Source organism: Monodon monoceros, unplaced genomic scaffold (assembly GCF_005190385.1).
Source record: "Monodon monoceros isolate NGI ecotype Baffin Bay Population unplaced genomic scaffold, NGI_Narwhal_1 Super_Scaffold_18, whole genome shotgun sequence".
Classification (NCBI taxonomy): Eukaryota; Metazoa; Chordata; class Mammalia; order Artiodactyla; family Monodontidae; genus Monodon; species Monodon monoceros.
In genome coordinates this window covers 171,024,967-171,043,860 of record NW_021703774.1, presented here as the reverse complement: position 1 = coordinate 171,043,860, position 18,894 = coordinate 171,024,967, and the positions used below count along the sequence as shown (strand labels likewise).

At 47.7% G+C, this 18,894-nt stretch overlaps 1 protein-coding gene across 1 annotated transcript in view; it reads right to left on the bottom strand.

Moving 5' to 3' along the window:
- Positions 1-1,195: 1,195 nt before the first annotated feature.
- Positions 1,196-18,894, bottom strand: part of LRRC38 (leucine rich repeat containing 38) — a 45,090-nt gene continuing 27,391 nt past the window's right edge. Inside the window, exon 5 of the mRNA XM_029227047.1 lies at positions 1,196-1,449. Coding sequence (XP_029082880.1) covers positions 1,196-1,449 — 254 coding nt within the window. The remainder of the gene's footprint in view (positions 1,450-18,894) is intronic.

Below are 18,894 nucleotides of genomic sequence, written 5' to 3'. Positions count from 1 at the left end.
AATATATTACGGGAAACAATGGAAAGATGCTTCCCCAAATATCCCAGGAGCTTCTCACCAGCCCCTCGTCTAAGTGTCAGTCCCCAGCAAGGTCCGACGCTGCCGATACCCATCATCTTGCATCAACCTGCTGGGTGCATGGCATTGTTTCATACTGTCTCTGAACCAAAGTGCTGCAGTCCACATCCTGGAAAACACTGCCTGTCACAGCCTATGCTCCAAAGAATGTCACACACACCCTAAGGCCACTGATGGAGGTTCTACAGAAGCCAAGTCCCAGTTTTTTGTTTTTTTTTTAACATTTTATTGGTCCGATATAACCTGCTTTTTGGAATCCTGGCCTCCAGGAAAGTTTATCACAAGTTCTGGAGATGACAAGTCTGGAACGGTGCCAGCACAGAGAATGAACAGGCGTTATTCAGTTGAGGCGGGACTCAAGGCTGAAGGAGGTGGCGGGGCAAGATGGAAACAACTTGGCTGTGTTTCAGAGGGAAGAGTGACTCTCAGCAGAGGCCACCACAATTGTACAGAAACGACTGTTCTTCCCTTACCAGTGGCTACCTCTTAGGATAAGGATCAGGGTTTGAGTTCTGTCAACAAATGTTTTTCTGACCTGCTCACCAAAATATAACAACAAACACCCTTTGGCCAGGTCTTAGCTTTTTCCTCGGTGCCATTTTAACCAGATGTGGGGCTGTCCTCTGCGTAACACCCTAAGGTGGCTGAAGCCTATTCCAGAAGGGGCAGAAGTCCCACTCCCATGGAGACGGACCTGAACTCCAATCCCCACTGTCTAGGCTGCCGCCTCTCAGGAGGAAGGAGAAGCTGCCTGGTTCTGCGGTCCAGGTCAGAGAAATGGACGGCACAAAGTCATCTTTGCAGGTGAGAGCTGCCAGTCTTCACATCCCCTGTGCTGTTTTCAGCTGTCACCTCTGAAACCTGACTCGGTCATCTTCTCCCCACACGCACCTCAAGCCGAGAGGCAGGCTCTCCTCGGGGAATCCTTCCTGGGCTCCTTCGCTCTGTGGATTCTAAACTCTGAGATCAGAGGTCTCAGCGGGTGCGCCCAGGGGGCAAGGCTCAGAGCAGGCGCTGCTCTGGTCACTGATGGTCAATTCTTCTCCGTTTTCAGCATTTCCCTCGGAGGAGAGCCACCTGCTGGGGGTCTGGAGAGCGAGGAGGGGGTGCAGACGGTTCAGTCGTCCTCATCCTCATCTTCGTCCTCAGTGTCTTTGTTGGGGGCGCACCTCTGGAAGCACTGCACCACGGTGGCCAGAAAAAAGCTGGAGATGATGGCGGCGATGGACACAGCCACGCCAGAGAAGGTGATGATGAACAGGTCTGTGAGCGAGAGGCTGAACTTGCACTCGCTGAAGCTGGCCTCCGACAGCTCTTGCAGGAATATCCTCCTGTTCTCCATGGGCAGGGAGCATTGGATTGCGTCAAGGCCTGTGAGAAAGGCAGGCAGAACGAGAGAGAGGTTTAGGCTGCAGCCCAGGATTGCCTACAAGTTAGCAAGGTGAGTGCTTACCAGGTGCAAAGCAGGCACGTGACCCCAAACACAAAAGGGGGAAAAAGTTGACTTGAATGCAATTTAAACGTTTTCAAAAAGCCTCAGGGGAATCACATGGAAGAAACCAGAATGTGCTGGTCTCCCTTACTTTAAGGTGTGGCACTCTTGATTTTGAATCACTCAAGGTGGTGATGGAAGGGAGCATAATCTTTTTAGGGTTTAGAAGCTCTGTAGACCGTAATCCAGATCTGGTAATACCCAGCGCCCTCGGGGCAGAGGGCAGGGCAAGGCTGTGGGATGCGGAGGGGCGGTGCCAACCAATGGCAGTACCCTCCAGTTTGTAAGGCAGCTTCCCAAGAAGAATGCCAGCCTCCTTTCCACTGCCACCCAGGAGAAACTGAACAGAGGATCAGTGTAGTGCTGTAGAAACTCCACTCACTACCCTAGAAGGGTTTCTCCTCGGCAGGAGTGGGAAAAATAAATATGTAGTTATGATGCTTGCATGAGCTCCTCTGTGCTTCAGAATCACCTGAAGACTATACCGAAATCCAGATTCCCAGGCTCCGCCCCCTGGAGAATCCAATTCAGCAGGCTGCACTGGGACCCCAGCCTCTGCATTTTTAAAATCCAGGTGATTCTGATGCCGCTGGACCACGAAGCACACGTGAGAAACATTATCATCTAGTTGGTGAGAGAGACTGAGGGGTTTGAGAGAGAGTTCCTGGGACACCCACCCCGCTACAACCAGAAGAGCCCTTGTAAACTCTGCTTTATATATTGGGGTTCCCTTTAAGATCTCACGTGAAAAGTGTCTGGCTAATTTAAAAAGAAGTTTCAAATCCACAGGTCAAAAAAAATGTTACACCTGGGTATGTGCTGAGACAGGGCTTCATAGCAACAGCAATAAATGCAATTAGAGCTTACCATGGGCCAGGCATTGTTCTAAGCACTTCACACATAATAAATAGTTTAATCCTCACAACTCTGTGAGATAGGTCCTGCCATCATCCCCATTTTACAGATGAGGAAACAGGCTCAGAGAGGTAAAGTAACTTGTCCAAAGTGGCACAGCTAGTAAGTGGCCTAGCTTGGACTCTAACTCAAACCATTGCCTCCAGAGGCCTGGCCTGCAGCCACTGTGCCTCCAAAAGGAACAGAAAGCAGGTGTGGGGCTGGAGAGGAAAGCCAGGAAGAGAGGGACCAGGGGCACAGGAAGCCAACACTGTCTTCTCATGGCTGCCACCAAGAGGAGTGGTGGTGACAGCAGTTGTCGGTCACCTGGGGGTGAGGGACATGTTCCTAGTGTAATGGATTTATGGCATTTTAGAGATACCGCTGTATGACTGCTCCTCTATCAGTTAGCGGTTCCTCTCGGGGTACCCCATCTGCCATCAAGTGAAATGGGAGGGCAGCTACGAGAATTGCAGGCCGGTGAATTTTACCCCTTCTACTTACTCGTAGGAGCCTAAAGCTGAGGCTTGCCTGGGACAAAGGACCATCTGTAGATAGGGTGTCAACTAAGGTCTAAAGGATGAGGTGGAAGCAGTTATGGAAGAACAGTCCGGGTAGAGAAGAAGGAAGCTGGCAAAGAACTTGGAGTTCGGGGAACCGTGCAGCTGGGGCATCACAGTGAGTTCATTCAGCATGAGCTGGGGCGGGAGAGATGGGCATGTGCTGAGATGAAGCCCCTGAGAACCAGGGTCTTCAAATAAATACTATGAAGAAAGGCCCACCTCCACCCCCAATCCTGTTATGGACTGGATTGTATCTCCCCCCACCCCAAATTCATATGTTGAAGCCCTAACCTCCAATGTGACTATATTTGGACATAGGGTCTCTAGGGAGGTAATTAAGGTTAAATGGGGTCATAAGGGTGGGGCCCTGATCAATAGGATTGGTGTCTTTATAAGAAGAGGAAGAGATAACAGAGAGCTCTCTCTTTCTCTCTGTGTGTGCACAGAGGAAAGGCCATGTGAAGAAAGAGCGAGAAGGTGGCCATCTGCAAGCCAGGAAAACAGGCCTCAGCAGAAACCAAGCCTGCACACACCTTGATCTTGGACTTCTAGCCTCTGGAACTGTGATAAAATAAATTTCTGTTGTTTAAGCTACCCAATCTGTGGTATTTTGTTATGGCAACCCTAGTAGACTAAAAACAATCCTCACTGGACAAGAACAAAAGATACAGACTTGTGTTAGTATTAAGCTCTAAAGACTGTTCGTTATCAAGCATAATCTGCGCATCCTGATGGATATACAATATGAACTACATACAAAGTCAAGTTACTGTCATAATTCCACAAACTTCGAATATAAGAAAATGCATGATATTAAAATGCATAAAAAGGTCAGACCTGTCTTTGATCTGGAAGAGGAGAGAAAAATAAAGTAATAGTACCTAATATTCATATTGCACTTACTACATGCAAACACTGTTCTAAGTTCTATATGCATATTAACTCTTAATTCTCACAACAACTATTATTACACCCATTTTTGAATGAGAAAACTGAAGCACAGAGAATTTACACACCTTGCCTTCAGCAACACAGCTTCACAGGGATGTGAAGACACCGTTTTGCCATTAAGCTCACCTGCCTGCAATTTGTGTTTATCTTTGGCATCCTTTCAGTCCTCAGGAAACCTTCAATTATTCTCTTTTTCAGTGCTTCCTGGTTTCAGAAAGCTGCCTTCCACCCATATCTAGCATAATATGAAAGTCAGAATGATTCCTCACACCTCACTAATTAGCTGGTTTCTGTTCTGCAAAGAGCAGCCCTGCTAATTGCACAGCAATCCTGCCACCACCCTTTGGGTCTTTATTGTGTATCTTTCCTTCTAGCTCAGAAACAGAAGGTGGAGGAAGAATGACTGAGCTTCCTCCTTCCTTCTGTCCTGACCCATCTTTTATGCAGTCTATAGCCAACCCACTGATGCTCTTCTCCCCATGGGAACTGTTGCTCAGCAACCATACTCATGTTCCCTCCTCTCCCTGAATGGATGCCTACCTTAGATATCCAAGGAATTAGCTGGACCAAAGCTCTGCAGGTTTCTCCAGTTTACACTTGACTATGTTTTTGACTATTTCTTTTCTTAAGCCAAGCTTTTGTTTACTTCTGAGCATTTTAAATGCATTTGAACAGGAGAGCTTTATGAAGAGTTATTGTGGGGTTCCCTTGCAGACATTATTTTTTTCAATGGAAAAGCAGGAAAATCAATTGACCTGCCTCTTCTTAACATCCACCCCACCCCTCCCCGCCAGCCAAAGATGTTACAAAAATAAAAAAGATGGACACCGATGGACACCATTGGACTACGTGAAGCTCAGGCAGTTTCTAAAATGAAGATAATATTTGCCACTTTCAAACCCGTAACAGGTCATTATTAAAGAGAGAAAAGGTCTAGAAGTCATTTTTTCAATGAGCTGTATTAACTGGCAAACACCACCCCAACAAAACAACACAAGCCCACAGAGCCTGCCATTTGAATCCAACCTTTGCTGGCCACGACTCCTCAAGTCGATTCTGATTTCTACGGTGTTCTTTGTGCCTTGAGATTACGCCTGGCATTTTTACAAAGCGACACTTTTACAAACTGTCATATCACATTTCTCTGTGGCTAGAGGAAGCAGGCTTGCTTGAAAAACCCCACACACAAGCCCACCAGGAGTGGGAGGCTCTGGACCCACGCTCAATGGAGCCATCACAGGATACACTGACTTAATGGGTTTTCGGAGCTCACAAAGGGCAGAGAAAAGAGAGTCAGCAGGACCCAGCAGAGGGGGGCAGGGCACCACTGCCGGCTGCTGTAAGGACACAGTCAAGGCAGGCTGCAGAACTCAGGAGTTGGAGTAATCTGACTTTGGGGTCCCCTCTTCTCTCCTGCCGGAGCTACTCTAGACCAGGGTTTCTCACCTCAGCACTACCAACATTCGGGCCTGGATAATTCTTTGAGGTAGGAGGGTGTCCTATATACTGCAGGATGTTTATCATTATCCCTGTCCTCTACCCACGAGATGCCAGTAGCATCCCCATCCAGTGTGACAATCAGTAATGTCTCTAGACAGTGCCACATGTCCCCAGGAGGAGGTCGGGGAAGGAGACAGAATTCGCTGGTTGAGAACCGCTGCTTTAGACTGAAATGCTCAGCTAAGTAGGTAAGCTTCTAAGGCAGGGCTGCACTTGGCTACTAGGCAGACATTTAGTTGTTAAATGGCTTTTTAATTTATGCATTAAACAAAATGGGTAAACTTAATGTTAGATACCAAAAAAAGAAAAGAAAAGAAAGGAGAGAGAGAAAGAAAGGACAAAAGAAAGAAGGCAGGAAGGGGGGGGAGGGAGGGAAAGAGGGAGGAGAAAAAAAGAGGAAGACGCAGTCCTGGCCTCAAGGAACTTAGGTCTAATAGGGGCAGCAGGACACAAGCATAAATAGTGATATTTTAGGAGAGAGAGTGAGAAGTCGCACAAGAGGTCCAGTGAAAGCCGGAGAGAAGTTGCGAGGAGAGTGCGGGGTAGGGGTCTCTTTGGGGAGGCCCGGAGGGACAGAGGGAGGATGGCTGGTCATGAGCTGTGGAGGGGAGGAGGGGAGTCCATGTGATGTCCCTACTTGATTTGGAATGTTCTCCCTCCTTTTCTTTTTTTTTTTTTTGAGGTACGCGGGCCTCTCACTGTTGTGGCCTCTCCCGTTGAGGAGCACAGGCTCCGGACGCGCAGGCTCAGCGGCCATGGCTCACGGGCCCAGCCGCTCCGCGGCATGTGGGATCTTCCCAGACCGGGGCACGAACCCGCGTCCCCTGCATCGGCAGGCGGACTCTCAACCACTGCGCCACCAGGGAAGCCCCTCCCTCCTTTTCTGAGCCCACCTCCTCAGCTGTCTGAGTTAAGAATAGTAAACAAGAACCAGTATTTATGGGGCACTTCATGTGTGCCAGGCCCTGCTCTTAGGGCTTTATACACATTAGCTCACTGAATCCTCAGGCCAACCCAAAGAGGAGCCTCTAGTCATCCCCACTTTACAGATGTTCAAACTGAGACACAGGGAAGTCAAGTGACTTGCCCAAGGCCACACCGCCAGGAAACACAGCCTAGACTGACACCAGCCACTATGCGGTCCCACCCACTTTCCCCGCCAGGGAGACCTAAGGCTGAACCAGCCCCACCCAGGGCCTCAGAACAATTTCCCTCCTCCAGGCAGCGTCTTTTTTTTTTTTTTTTTTTATGGTGTAGAGCATTCCTTTCTTTTTTTTTTTTTAACATCTTTATTGGAGTATAATTGCTTTACAATGGTGTGTTAGTTTCTGCTTTATAACAAAGTGAATCAGCTATACATATACATATATTCCCATATCTCCTCCCCCTTGCGTCTCCCTCACACCCTCCCTATCCCACCCCTCTAGGTGGTCACAAAGCTCTGAGCTGATTGCCCTGTGCTATGTGGCCACTTCCCAATAGCTAGCTATTTTACATTTGGTAGTGTATGTATGTCCATGCCACTCTCTCACTTTGTCCGAGCTTACCCTTCCCTCTCGCGTGCCCTCAAGTCCATTCTCTAGTAGGTCTACGTCTTTATTCCTGTCCTGTCCCTAGGTTCTTCATGAGCATATGGTATTTGTTTTTCTCTTTCTGACTTACTTCACTCTGTATGACAGACTCTAGGTCCATCCACCTCACTACAAATAACTCAATTTCGTTTCTTTTTATGGCTGAGTAATATTCCACTGTATATATGTGCCACATCTTCTTTATCCATTCATCTCTCGATGGACACTTAGGTTGCTTCCATGTCCAGGCTATTGTAAATAGAACTGCAATGAACATCGTGCATGACTCTTCTTGAATTATGGTTTTCTCAGGGTATATGCCCAGTAGTGGGATTGCTGGGTCGTATGGTAGTTCTATTTTAAGTGTTTTAAGGAACCTCCATACTGTTCTCCATGGTGGCTGTATCAGTTTACATTCCCACCAACAGTGCAAGGGGTTCCCTTTTCTCCACACCCTCTCCAGCATTTATTGTTTGTAGATTTTTTCATGATGGCCACTCTGACAGGTGTGAGGTGATACCTCACTGTAGTTTTGACTTGCACTTCTCTAATTATTAGGGATGTTGAGCAACCTTTCATGTGTTTGTAGGCAATCTGTATATCTTCTTTGGAGAAATGCCTATTTAGGTCTTCTGCCCATTTTTGGATTGGGTTGTTTGTTTTTTTGATATTGAGCTGCATGAGCTGCTTATAAGTTTTGGAGATTAATCGTTTGTCAGTTGCTTCATTTGCAAATATTTTCTCCCATTCTGAGGGTTGTCTTTTCGTCTTGTTTATGGTTTCCTTTGCTGTGCAAAAGCTTTTAAGTTTCATTAGGTCCCTTTTGTTTATTTTTGTTTTTATTTCCATTTCTCTAGGAGGTGGGTCAAAAAGGATCTTGGTGTGATTTATGTCATAGAGTGTTCTGCCTATGTTTTCCTCTAAGAATTTTATAGTGTCTGGCCTGCATTTAGGCTTTAATCCATTTTGAGTTTATTTTTGTGTATGGTGTTAGGGAGCGTTCTAATTTCATTCTTTTACATATAGCTGTCCAGTTTTCCCAGCACCACGTATTGAAGAGGCTGTCTTTTATGCATTGTATATTCTTGCCTCCTTTATCAAAATAAGGTGACCGTATGTGTGTGGGTTTATCTCTGGGCTTTCTATCCTGTTCCATTGATCTATCTTTCTGTTTTTGTGCCAGTACCATACTGTATGGATTACTGTAGCTTTGTAGCATATTCTGAAGTCCAGGAGCCTGATTCCTCCAGCTCCGTTTTTCTTTCTCAAGATTTCTTTGGCTATTTGCGATCTTTTGTGTTTCCATACAAATTGTGCAATTTTTTGTTCTAGTTCTGTGAAAAATGCCAGTGGTAGTTTGATAGGGATTGCATTGAATCTGTAGATTGCTTTGGGTAGTATAGTCATTTTCACAATGTTGATTCTTCCAAACCAAGAACATGGTATATCTCTCCATCTGTTTGCATCATCTTTAATTTCTTTCATCAGTGTCTTATAATTTTCTGCATACAGGTTTTTGTCTCCTTAGATAGGTTTATTCCTAGGTATTCTATTCTTTTTGTTGCAATCGTCTTTTAAAGAGATGTTCTGGAACTCTCCAGCAACCCTCCTGGTCCCCAGGCCCTGACCTGGAAATGTCAAGGTGCTGGCATAGCCTCTCCCTGGTCAGGAGAAGCGCTCCGTGGGTACTGTGAAGTGCAGATGTGGAGGGAAACCATCCTGTGAGTGTTCGAACAGACCCCCAGGGGGGCCCTGGCTCTACCTCCTGATATCCTATGATCCTGGCCCAGGCCCTGTCTCCCCAGGCACTGCCTTGTGATGATGCTCCGAGCATGTAATGAGGGGATATCTGAAAAGCTCTTACCAGGGTGCCTGGCCACCATTGAAGCTTGAAAAAGCCACTGTTAGTATCATTCAGATTTTCAAGGTTTCAAATTGTGAGCAGGCCTGACTCCAGGTATCTGATGAGGGTGGCTTTGTTAGTCAGGGTTCTCCAAAGAAACAGAACCAATAGGATGAGTATACATGGAGATACTTATTATAAGGAATTGGCTCATGGAACTATGGAGCTGACAAGTCCCAAGATCTGCAGTCGGGAAGCTGGAGACCCAGGAAAGCTGGTGGTATAGTTACAGTACGAATGCCCACTGGCTCAGGACCCAGGGAGGGCCGGTGTTACCGTTCTATCCGAAGGCAAGAAGGAACTGATGTCCCAGCCCTAGGCAGTCATGCAGGAGGGGTTCCCCCCTACTCGAAGGAGGGTCAGCCTTTTTGCTGTAATCAGGCCTTTAACTGATGGGATGAGGTCCACCCACATTAGGAAGGGTCACCTGCTTTACTCAGTCTACTGATTCAAGTGTTAATTTCATCCCAAAACACCCTCACAGACACACCCAGAATAATGTCTGACCAAATATCAGGGCACCCACGACCCAGTCAAGTTGACACATAAAATCAGCCATCACAGTGCTCTCTACACTTTCTGCAGCAGGAGAGATGCTTCTCTAATTACATTAGGACGAGGCAGAAAGTTAAATGAAACTCTCCTTTCCTCTACTTGCTCAAGACATCTGAGATAGGGAGGTGGAACTCGTTAAGGATCCTTAATGCCAGAAAGATCTGCATGTCCAGAGTCATCCTGACTACAGAGCCGGTGGAGCCTCCTTCTCTGCTCTTCCTCCGTCTCCTCCCTCCTCCTCCTCCCTTTCCTTTCCTTCTCTGTCTTATTCTTTGTATTTTTAAAATTTTGGTAAAATATGCATAACATAGTGGTTCTCATTTTAACTATTTTTAAGTGTATAAATTCATTGGCATTAAGTACATATACCATGATGTACGACCATCACCACCATTTATTTCCAAAACTTTGTCATCCCCCAAACTCTGTACCCATTAAACCATAACTCCCCTTGCCTCATTCCCAGCCCCTGGCGACCACTCCCTACTTTCTGTCTCCATGAATTGCTGGCTCATATAAGTGGAATCATACAATATTTGTCATTTTGTGACTGGCTTATTTCACCTAGCATAATGTCTGCGAGGTCCAGCCATGTTATAGCATGTATCAGAAGTTCCTTCTTTTTTTTTTTTTTTTTGCGGTAGGCAGGCCTCTCACTGTTGCGGCCTCTCCCGTTGTGGAGCACAGGCTCCAGACGCGCAGGCTCAGTGGCCATGGCTCACGGGCCCAGCCGCTCCGCGGCATGTGGGATCTTCCCGGACCGGGGCAAGAACCCATGTCCCCTGCATCGGCAGGTGGACTCTCAACCACTGCGCCACCAGGGAAGTCCCAGAAGTTCCTTCTTTTATAAGGCTGAATGATATTCCATTGTATGGTGACACCACATTTTGTTTATCCATTCATTACTGATGGGCACTTAGGTTGTATCCACCTTTTGGCTATTGTAAATAATGTTGCTATAAACCTTGGCATACAATAGACTTGTTGAAGTCTCTGCTTTCAATTCTTTTAGGTATATAACTGAGAAGTGGAATTGAGAGATCAGATTGTAATTCTACATTTAATTTTTTGATGAACCACCATGGTGATTTCCGCTATGGCTACACAGTTTATACTCCCATAAACAGTGCACAAGGGGGGGCCTTCCGTGGTGGCGCAGTGGATGAGACTCTGCACTCCCAATGCAGGGGGCCCGGGTTTGATCCCTGGTCAGGGAACTAGATCCCATATGCATGCCGCAACGAAGAGTTTGCATGTCACAACTAAGGAGCTGGTGAGCTGCATCTAAGGAGCCCATGAGCTGCAGTTAAGGAGCCCACCTGCCACAACTAAGGAGCCCATGTGCTGCAACTAAGGAGCTGATGAGCATCAACTAAGGAGCCCTGGAGCCACAACTAAGGAGCCCGCCTGCTGCAACCAAGGAGCCCACGTGCTGCAACTAAGGAGCTGGTGAGCCGCAACTAAGGAGCCCTGGAGCTGCAACTAGGGAGCCCGCCTGCCACAACTAAGACCCAGCACAACCAAATAAATAAAAATAAATAAATAAATATTTAAAAAAAACAAAAACAGTGCACAAGGGTTCCAATTTCTCTATATCCTTGCCCACACGTGTCAGTTTACACTTAAAAAAATGGCCATCCTAATGGAAGTGAAGTAGTATTCATTTTCTTGGTGGTTTTGATTTGCATTTCTCTACTGACTAGTGATATCCAGCATCCTTTCATGTGTTTATTGGCCTGCTCCTTCTTTTTAAATGAAGGCCATAGTCTCCTAAACAGCCTGCATGGGGCATTTCATCAAGGATTAGCAGCCATGTTGCAAAAGGTTGGTCCCAGGTAAGTCAAACCTGGGTAGAAAACAGGGCTGAGAAACCCGGGGGGGACCCAGAGGCACACTGGGCAGATTTCTGAAAAGGAAGACTAGGCATATCTCCCAATCCAGTATCATTCACCTACTACTTCCTGCGCCTTCATCCACGCCCTAAACTGGGAAGAATGTGTGTGCAGGGGGTGGGTAGCATTTATTGAGCACCTGTTATGTTCTGATGCAGTGCACACCCCTTAACACACGTCATTTATAGTTGACCTCCAACTGGGAGGTGAGCGGCATTATCCTCAATTCATAGCTGAGGAAGCGGGTCTCAGAAACCTTTGGCAATTCACGTACTGTTAAATAGGGAAGCCCAAATTCAAACTATCCTCTCACTTTGTTTTACTCCAAAGCCTGTGTTTTTCCCGTCACTCTATGTTGTCTGTAACGCTGAAGAAAGTGACATCCTCAGCCTCAGGAAGTTTATAATCCGACAGAGGAGCCCAAACTAAAATACATCAAGCAATGGGGAAGGAAGACAATATATGATTGAGAATCGACTTTGGGCTTTACAAATTCAGAGAATGAAGAGCCAGGGTGTGGGGAAGGTCTGGTAATACTCATCCATATTTATGGAATGAACACATACCTTTGAGTTCAGGGGATTACTGGGGAGGAATGAGAAAGGCATTGCAGCCAAGAGGCCCGGATGGAATCTGGAAGTGTGGGTGAGAATGACATTAGAGGCGCCCTCCTGGGCTAGAATAGCGACCCCCAAATACAGTATCTTCCCAAATGGCTGCCACTGGCTGATGTCCAGTGGCTGCGTGTGGAGTCGATGGAGCATCATGGCCAGGATCTGAGAATCTGGATTAAGAGATTAAAGGATGGCAACGCTGAGCCAGGCTCAGATTGTAAAAGATTTTTTTTTTTTTTTTGTCAAAGCAACAATAGTGGTCTTTTATCTTAAGAATCTAAAAAAACATTCAAATCAGCAGATAAGGCAATGTCACATGGAGACAACTGTCAGGCTGCCTGAATGAGACAGGACACATGCTGTGAGCCTGCTCACTCATTCATGTCACCTGCTGGCCCCTGTGCAGGCATGTGAGTTTGTAACCCCCTGGGGCAGTGGGTTTCTGCCTGTCCTGCATCCCAGAGGCAGCCAGGGGCTGCAAGGCATGGGCATAAGTTTAGGGTAAGACCACCCACCTGTGACTAAGATCTCTCGGAAGCCTAGAGTCTACAGCTATGATCCTCCGGCTTTTGACTTTTACATAATGGTACAAAAATTTTTTAAAATAAGAAATAGGGCTTCCCTGGTGGCACAGTGGTTAAGAGTCCACCTGCCGATGCAGGAGACACAGGTTCATGCCTGGGTCCGGGAAGATCCCACATGCCACAGAGCGGCTGGGCCCGTGAGCCATGACCGCTGAGCCTGCGCGTCCGGAGCCTGTGCTCCGCAGCAGGAGAGGCCACAACAGTGAGAGGCCCGCGTACCGCAAAAAATAATAAATAAATAAATTAATTAATTAAAATAAGAAATAGAGGAGACTGACACAGGGCTGCAGCTGACAATTCTTCTCAGGACATTAAACACATACACACCATCATCATTTTATAAAAGAGAGAACATTGGTACACCATTAAAGTTAAGAAAGGCAGGATAACAGCAAATCAGTTAATACACTGGCCTTAAAAAACACTCACCACAGTGCCCTCATTGCTCTCATTTTGCCTGGAAAAAAATGACCACTGATAAAAGGCCACATCTGGGAAGCATCGTCATATTCCGTACTCTCTACCCCACCTGGAACAAAAGCCCGGGGACCACTTCCTTATTCTTCAAGACCAGAGGTACACCTGCAAACTACAGCTCCAGGCCCAAATCGCCCTTCCTTCCCTCTCCCACATGTATTTGTAAATAAAGTCTTACAGGAACACAGCCAGACCCCCTGGTTTACACATTAGCTAAGGCTGCTTTCGAGCTACAATGGCAAGTTTGAGTAGTTGCAAGAGATTCTATGGCTCACGAGGCCTAAAATATTTACTATCCAGCCCTTAATAGAAAGTTTGCCAACTCCTGTTCAAAACTCAACTCAGTAAACACCTCCTCTGGGAAGCCTGCCCTGAATGCTTCCTGTGTTCCCCCTTCCCCTGAATCAGACCCCTCCCTTCCTGGCCCCCCACACCTCCTCCACAAAAGTCAACTCTTCCACGGGGAGGCCTGTGTCCCTCACGTCTGCAGACCCAGCTCAGGGCCTGGCACACAGCACACGACCATCAGGAAAACTGGGAAAATCTAAAACAACTCAGAAATATCTGGGTAAGAAGGATCCTCGTGCATGGTTCCCAGCCGGGGTCCTGCAGGTGGGCTGGGGTTCTGTAAGCAAGGACTAGTTGTCAAAAGGCCAATCAGTCACTTGTTTGTGAGAAGGCCTCAGGGGCTATTTACTCGAACATGCAATTTGGTAGACAAAATCTTTCAAACTCAGGGTCTGGAAACATTAATACAATAGGTTCTTTAGTGGCAAAAATGCTGGGAGCTATCAACTTTTGTGATTTCTCTGTCTTCTTCAGTGAAGTGCATCCGAGATGCGGAGACCTCTTCCTATTTATTACACGTGATTTCTGAAATAATACTAGTAATAGCTAGTGGGTTCAGTAGATAACTCAGTTCCCGCCCTGAGTTTAGAACTGAATGATTGAGAGACACAGGACTCAGAGGAAATAGGTGAGAACATCAGTTTTGTTACTGATAAAACTGCAGGAGCCTATGCTGTCTTCCTGTGTCTACCCTACTGGCTGCCCCAATTCTCCCGTCAGCAGCCAGGATGAGACTTTTACAGAAAAACTTATATCCCATCATTCTCCTGCTCAACGCCTCCCACCACCACCGCCACTAAGGCTCCTCATATTTCCCAAAGTGAAATCCACGATCCCTACCACTGTTCCCGCAAACCCCTCACTCCACCTTGCTTGCCATTCCTCAGACACCCCATGCACAGGCCTACCTCAGGGCCTTTGCACCTGTTCCCTCTGCCTGGCCCACTCCACTTCCTTAAGGTCTCTGTTCAGATGTCACTTTATCAGAGATGATGTCACTTTATCAGAGATGCTCTCCCCAGCCCCGCGATCACTCCCCATCCCCTGTACCTGGCTTTATTTTTCTCTATGGGACCACGTGACATGGTATATGTGTATCTATCTGTTTATTTCCTGCTTCCCTGCCCCTCTCCACTCAATTGTCAGCTCTGGGAGGTCGGGCTTTTGGTTTTGTTCCCTGCTGTATTCCCAGTACCTAGAACTTTCAAAAGTATTTTTGAATGATGTATGAATAAAGACAGGATTGGAGAGTGTGGCTTAGTTGCATGGCCACAGAGGGGTTCCTAGACCACCTCCCCAAACAGACAGTCCATCCCACCTAACGGCTGATGGTGCTGGACAAGCACAGGTCCCTCCCTTGCAGGACAGAAGTCCTTTACCCTAAATTCATCGCCATACACCTTGCAGCTCACTAGGACGAAGAAGAAGCTGTATGTATTTCTCCCATGCTTTTCCCTCTTGGGAGGTGGAAACATTCACTGCTCTTTGGACACAGGTGGAGCAGAACAAAGTAGCTCTGCAAACAGTGAGAGCAAATCAGCTATAACCCCCTGCAGCCTTACCACATGCTGGGTAGTCTTCTAAGCATTGCACTGTCTACACTCCTCTAATCCATAAAACAAGCTCTGTGGCTAGTACTATAGTGACCCCGGTCAGCAGACAAAGAAACTGAATGCTACTTCTGTTACCTGCTTCCAGTTCTCCAGCTGAGAAATGATGGAGCCAGGATTTGGAGTCAGGCGGTCTGACTCCAGAGCCTATGCTGTTAGCCATTACCCTCCCCTATTGTCTTAAAAATGCTTGCACAAGTTATTGTGGGGATACTGAGACCCAGTGAGTCACAGACGTAAGCCAAAGCTGCACAGGAAACTTGTAAATCCAGTTTGGAACCCACGTCACCTCCAGTGGTGGCCCAAGCCCAGAGTACTCCACGGGGAGAGGTCATTCTAAAGGGTCTGGGTGTTGTCGTATTTCCTAGGACTGCGGTAACAAATTATCACAAACCAGGTGGCTTGAGACAAATTTGTTCTCTCGTAGTTGCTGAGGCCGGAAGTCCAAAATTAAAGTGCCCGAGGGCCAGGCTCCCTGTGAGGGCTTGAGGGGAGAATCCTTCCTGGCCTCTTCCAGCTCCTGGTGGCTCGTGGCATTCCTTGGCTTGTGGCAGCATCACTCCGATCTCTGCCTCTGTCGTCATGTGGCTTTCTGCTCTGTATCTCTTTCATATCTCTCTCTTTCTCTTACAAGGACACCTGTCATTGGATTTAGGGCCCATCCTAAATCCAGGATGATCTCACCTCGAGATCCTTAACTCAGTTATATGGACAGACTCTTTTTCCAAATAAGGTCACCTTCATAGGTTCCAGGCATCAGGGCTTGGACATATCCCTTTGAAGGATGCAATTCAACCCAGTCCAGGTGTCTTACGTGTAACAGTCATTTGTCATCCTTCAGCTTCTCACCTCCATCTCTCCTCATTTGGGGTCTGCTCCCAGATTTCATTTTGGGCAATCACCTCTCACCCCGTGGGCACGTCTTAGTGCGACTTTCTTCAAATGCACGGCCCCTCACCGGAGTCTCTCTGTCCCAATACACTGAAACTTGAGTGGACTGACCGAAAAGTATGGCCAGAGCCCATTCAATCCAGCAGCCCCACCCTGGAGAACTCCTCAACTGGTTTTTGCTTTCCAGACTCCCAGGGCTGCCTCATTCTTTTCTGAGCCTGCTTCCCCAGCTTTCTCTTCAGTTCTGTGAATTACCTGACATACCTGCAATGAGTCCTTTTCTTGCGTACATTAACCAGAGTTGGCTTCTGTTGTTTACAGTCAAGAGGCCCAATTAACCAATGGACTATATGAAAACAGAGTCAGGTCAGCCCCTGCTCCACAGTCACAAATCATCTCACTCTGCCCTGCTGTCCCACAAAACCACGTGTTTGGCGGTTCCAGGCTCTCGAGGAAGTGCAATTGATTCTGTGCAACCCATCTCCCCTCCTAGGGAGACAACTCAGGGAACAGGCATGACTGATGGGAAGCTGAGTTCCTAACTTCTGTCTTGTTAGGGGTCTTCCTCCAACACAGATTGACCTTCCACTTAAACAAAGTGCGCTCTGGCTCGTTTGGGTCCAGGCGGAATGTGGTTCACTGCTCCTTTGCTTCAGAAGCACCTCCTTCTTTTCCACCAGGCACACTCCGAAGAGATGGGCCATTCCTCGTGCAGGGTGGCTTGGCTCCCTGCCTGCTGCCGCCCTTCCTGGTCCTCTGCCCTTGACTGATGACTTCTCCCCAGCAGCTGACACCTGAGCCAGAGAGCGTGAATTGCTGCCACTCTCCCGAAATAGATGGTGACACAGCAGAAAGCAGAGTAAGATTTATCTGTCGCTCATGCCAACAAACAGGCCTGCATCCAGGCCTTTCCCCTGATCTGGCCTCTCGGGAACTGCCTAATGACAGGCTCTCCTAAGCGCTTTTTGTCATTAAAAATATATTTTTGCTTTCCTAATTCCACTTACTATGCAAAGCCTCTGTATACACTGAAACAATAGAAGTAAACAAAAAGAAGCGGGATAAAAGAACTCACAAATACATGTTTAACACACTGGCTTACACCTTGCTAGATTTTTTTCTTCTGTGTGTGCACGTACATAAATCCCCAGAGTAGAGATACAGTCCGTCACTCCGGTGGATCACCGTTCTGGGAACATCTTTCATTCCACCAATATAATTATCAAACATCATCTGTAATGGCTACAGGGTATTTTATTGTGCAGATGAGCCATGATTTACTTGCCCAATCACTGAATGTTTCCAGTTTTTTTCTTACTAGAAGCAAAGCTGCTATGAGTACCGCGTACACATTTTAAATTATTTCCCCAGGACACATTCTGCCAAGTTGGAGGTTGTGTGAGAGTCCCTGAACTCACGCCCACGATGGATTTTGTCACTTTTTCATCTTTGCCAACCTGATAAGCCATAAAAGTGCACACTGGTGATTGAATTTGCATTTCTCTGATTACCAGGAGAGCTGACCATTGTATGGTGTGCTCACCGCCCACTTGGAGTTGTTTTTCTGTAAAGTGTCTGCCTAAGACCTGTGCTAAGAGCTTCGCAAGGCTTACCAAGGTATGAGAAGGCCCTGGTGACAAGAAACACTGGGGAGAGAGTCAGGCTGATCCCCTCCACCCAGCTCACTGCTGGAGCTACAACTCCCAGGGAAGGGGGTTCCCTGTCCCACACCCAGGAGGAAGGACATTGTCCAGGACCACAGCTGTCGGTCCCATTGGCCTTGGCCAGAGTTTTCCGCTGCTTCTTCCACTCTCCTCTTTTGCTCATTGGAGTAAGAGGGCTCAGCCTGGGCTGGTGAAACACCCAGCCAGGCCCTCCCTGCCAGCCTTCCAGAACCCAAACCCAAAGGACCAGGAAAAAGCAGCGGCTTTGGTTCTTTTATATGCACAGCCAGACTTTCAGCCTCCTGACGTCACAGCATCATACAAAGTTAGACTTGAAGGTGCCTTGGACAGCTAACACCCCTCCCCAACCTCTCTCCTTTACTTCACAGATGAGAGGCCCAGAGAAGTTAGGCAACTTGTCTAAGGTCACATGGGGTCTGGACAGAACCCAGGTCTCCTGACTCCCCGTTTAGTACTCTTTTGAGGCATCAGGTTCTTAGCTCACTACAAGCACCTGGAGTTGCATGTGCTGTGGCCCCTGCTGCAGCCACCGCGTGTTACACGGGAAGACTGCACGAGGGGGCATCACAGACGGCAGGCAGGGCTTGCTCATGCTTCTGGGGAGCACGATGCCGGGGAACACCAGCTCTCACGTTTCACAGTGCTGACCTTTGCTCCCTACCACCACCTTCATTAAGTATCACTGCATAGGGGAAAATTCCCACTTCTCACTGTATCAGCCGGCAGACACTTCATCTGATCAAGGAATCAGCTGATTTCTACTAGAGGAAGACGCACCTGCAGTTTGGGGTCAAGGGCTCCTGCTTGGTTCTGGCTCCGCAGAGCATGTCCTGTAGAAGGGGCAGCACGGAAGAGTGCATCCTGCACCAGGGTTGAGACTTGTGTCTGCTGTCCTCCACTCCAGCCTGACTCCCACCCCGAACCTCAGGACACTGACATTAGTCACACACACAAGCATGGAAAACTGACTGACTCACAATGCAGTTTTCCCAGACTGTCCTCCCCCGGTAAGAAATGAGCAGAGATGATCCTGACAGCTTACACTTTTATTCTCTGGGAAGCTTGCAAGCATTTCCACTATCACCACCACTGCCATCAACTTGACCACCACCATTGCTATATCCACCATCTCTGCCGTGATGCCCACCTTGGCCAAGTCCACCATTTCCAAAATGATGCCCACTCCCCCATGTCCTCCACCTCCACCCTGAGGACCACCTCCCCATGTCCACCTTCTCTACCTCCCCATGTCCGCCATCTCCACCCTGATGTCCACCTCCCCATGT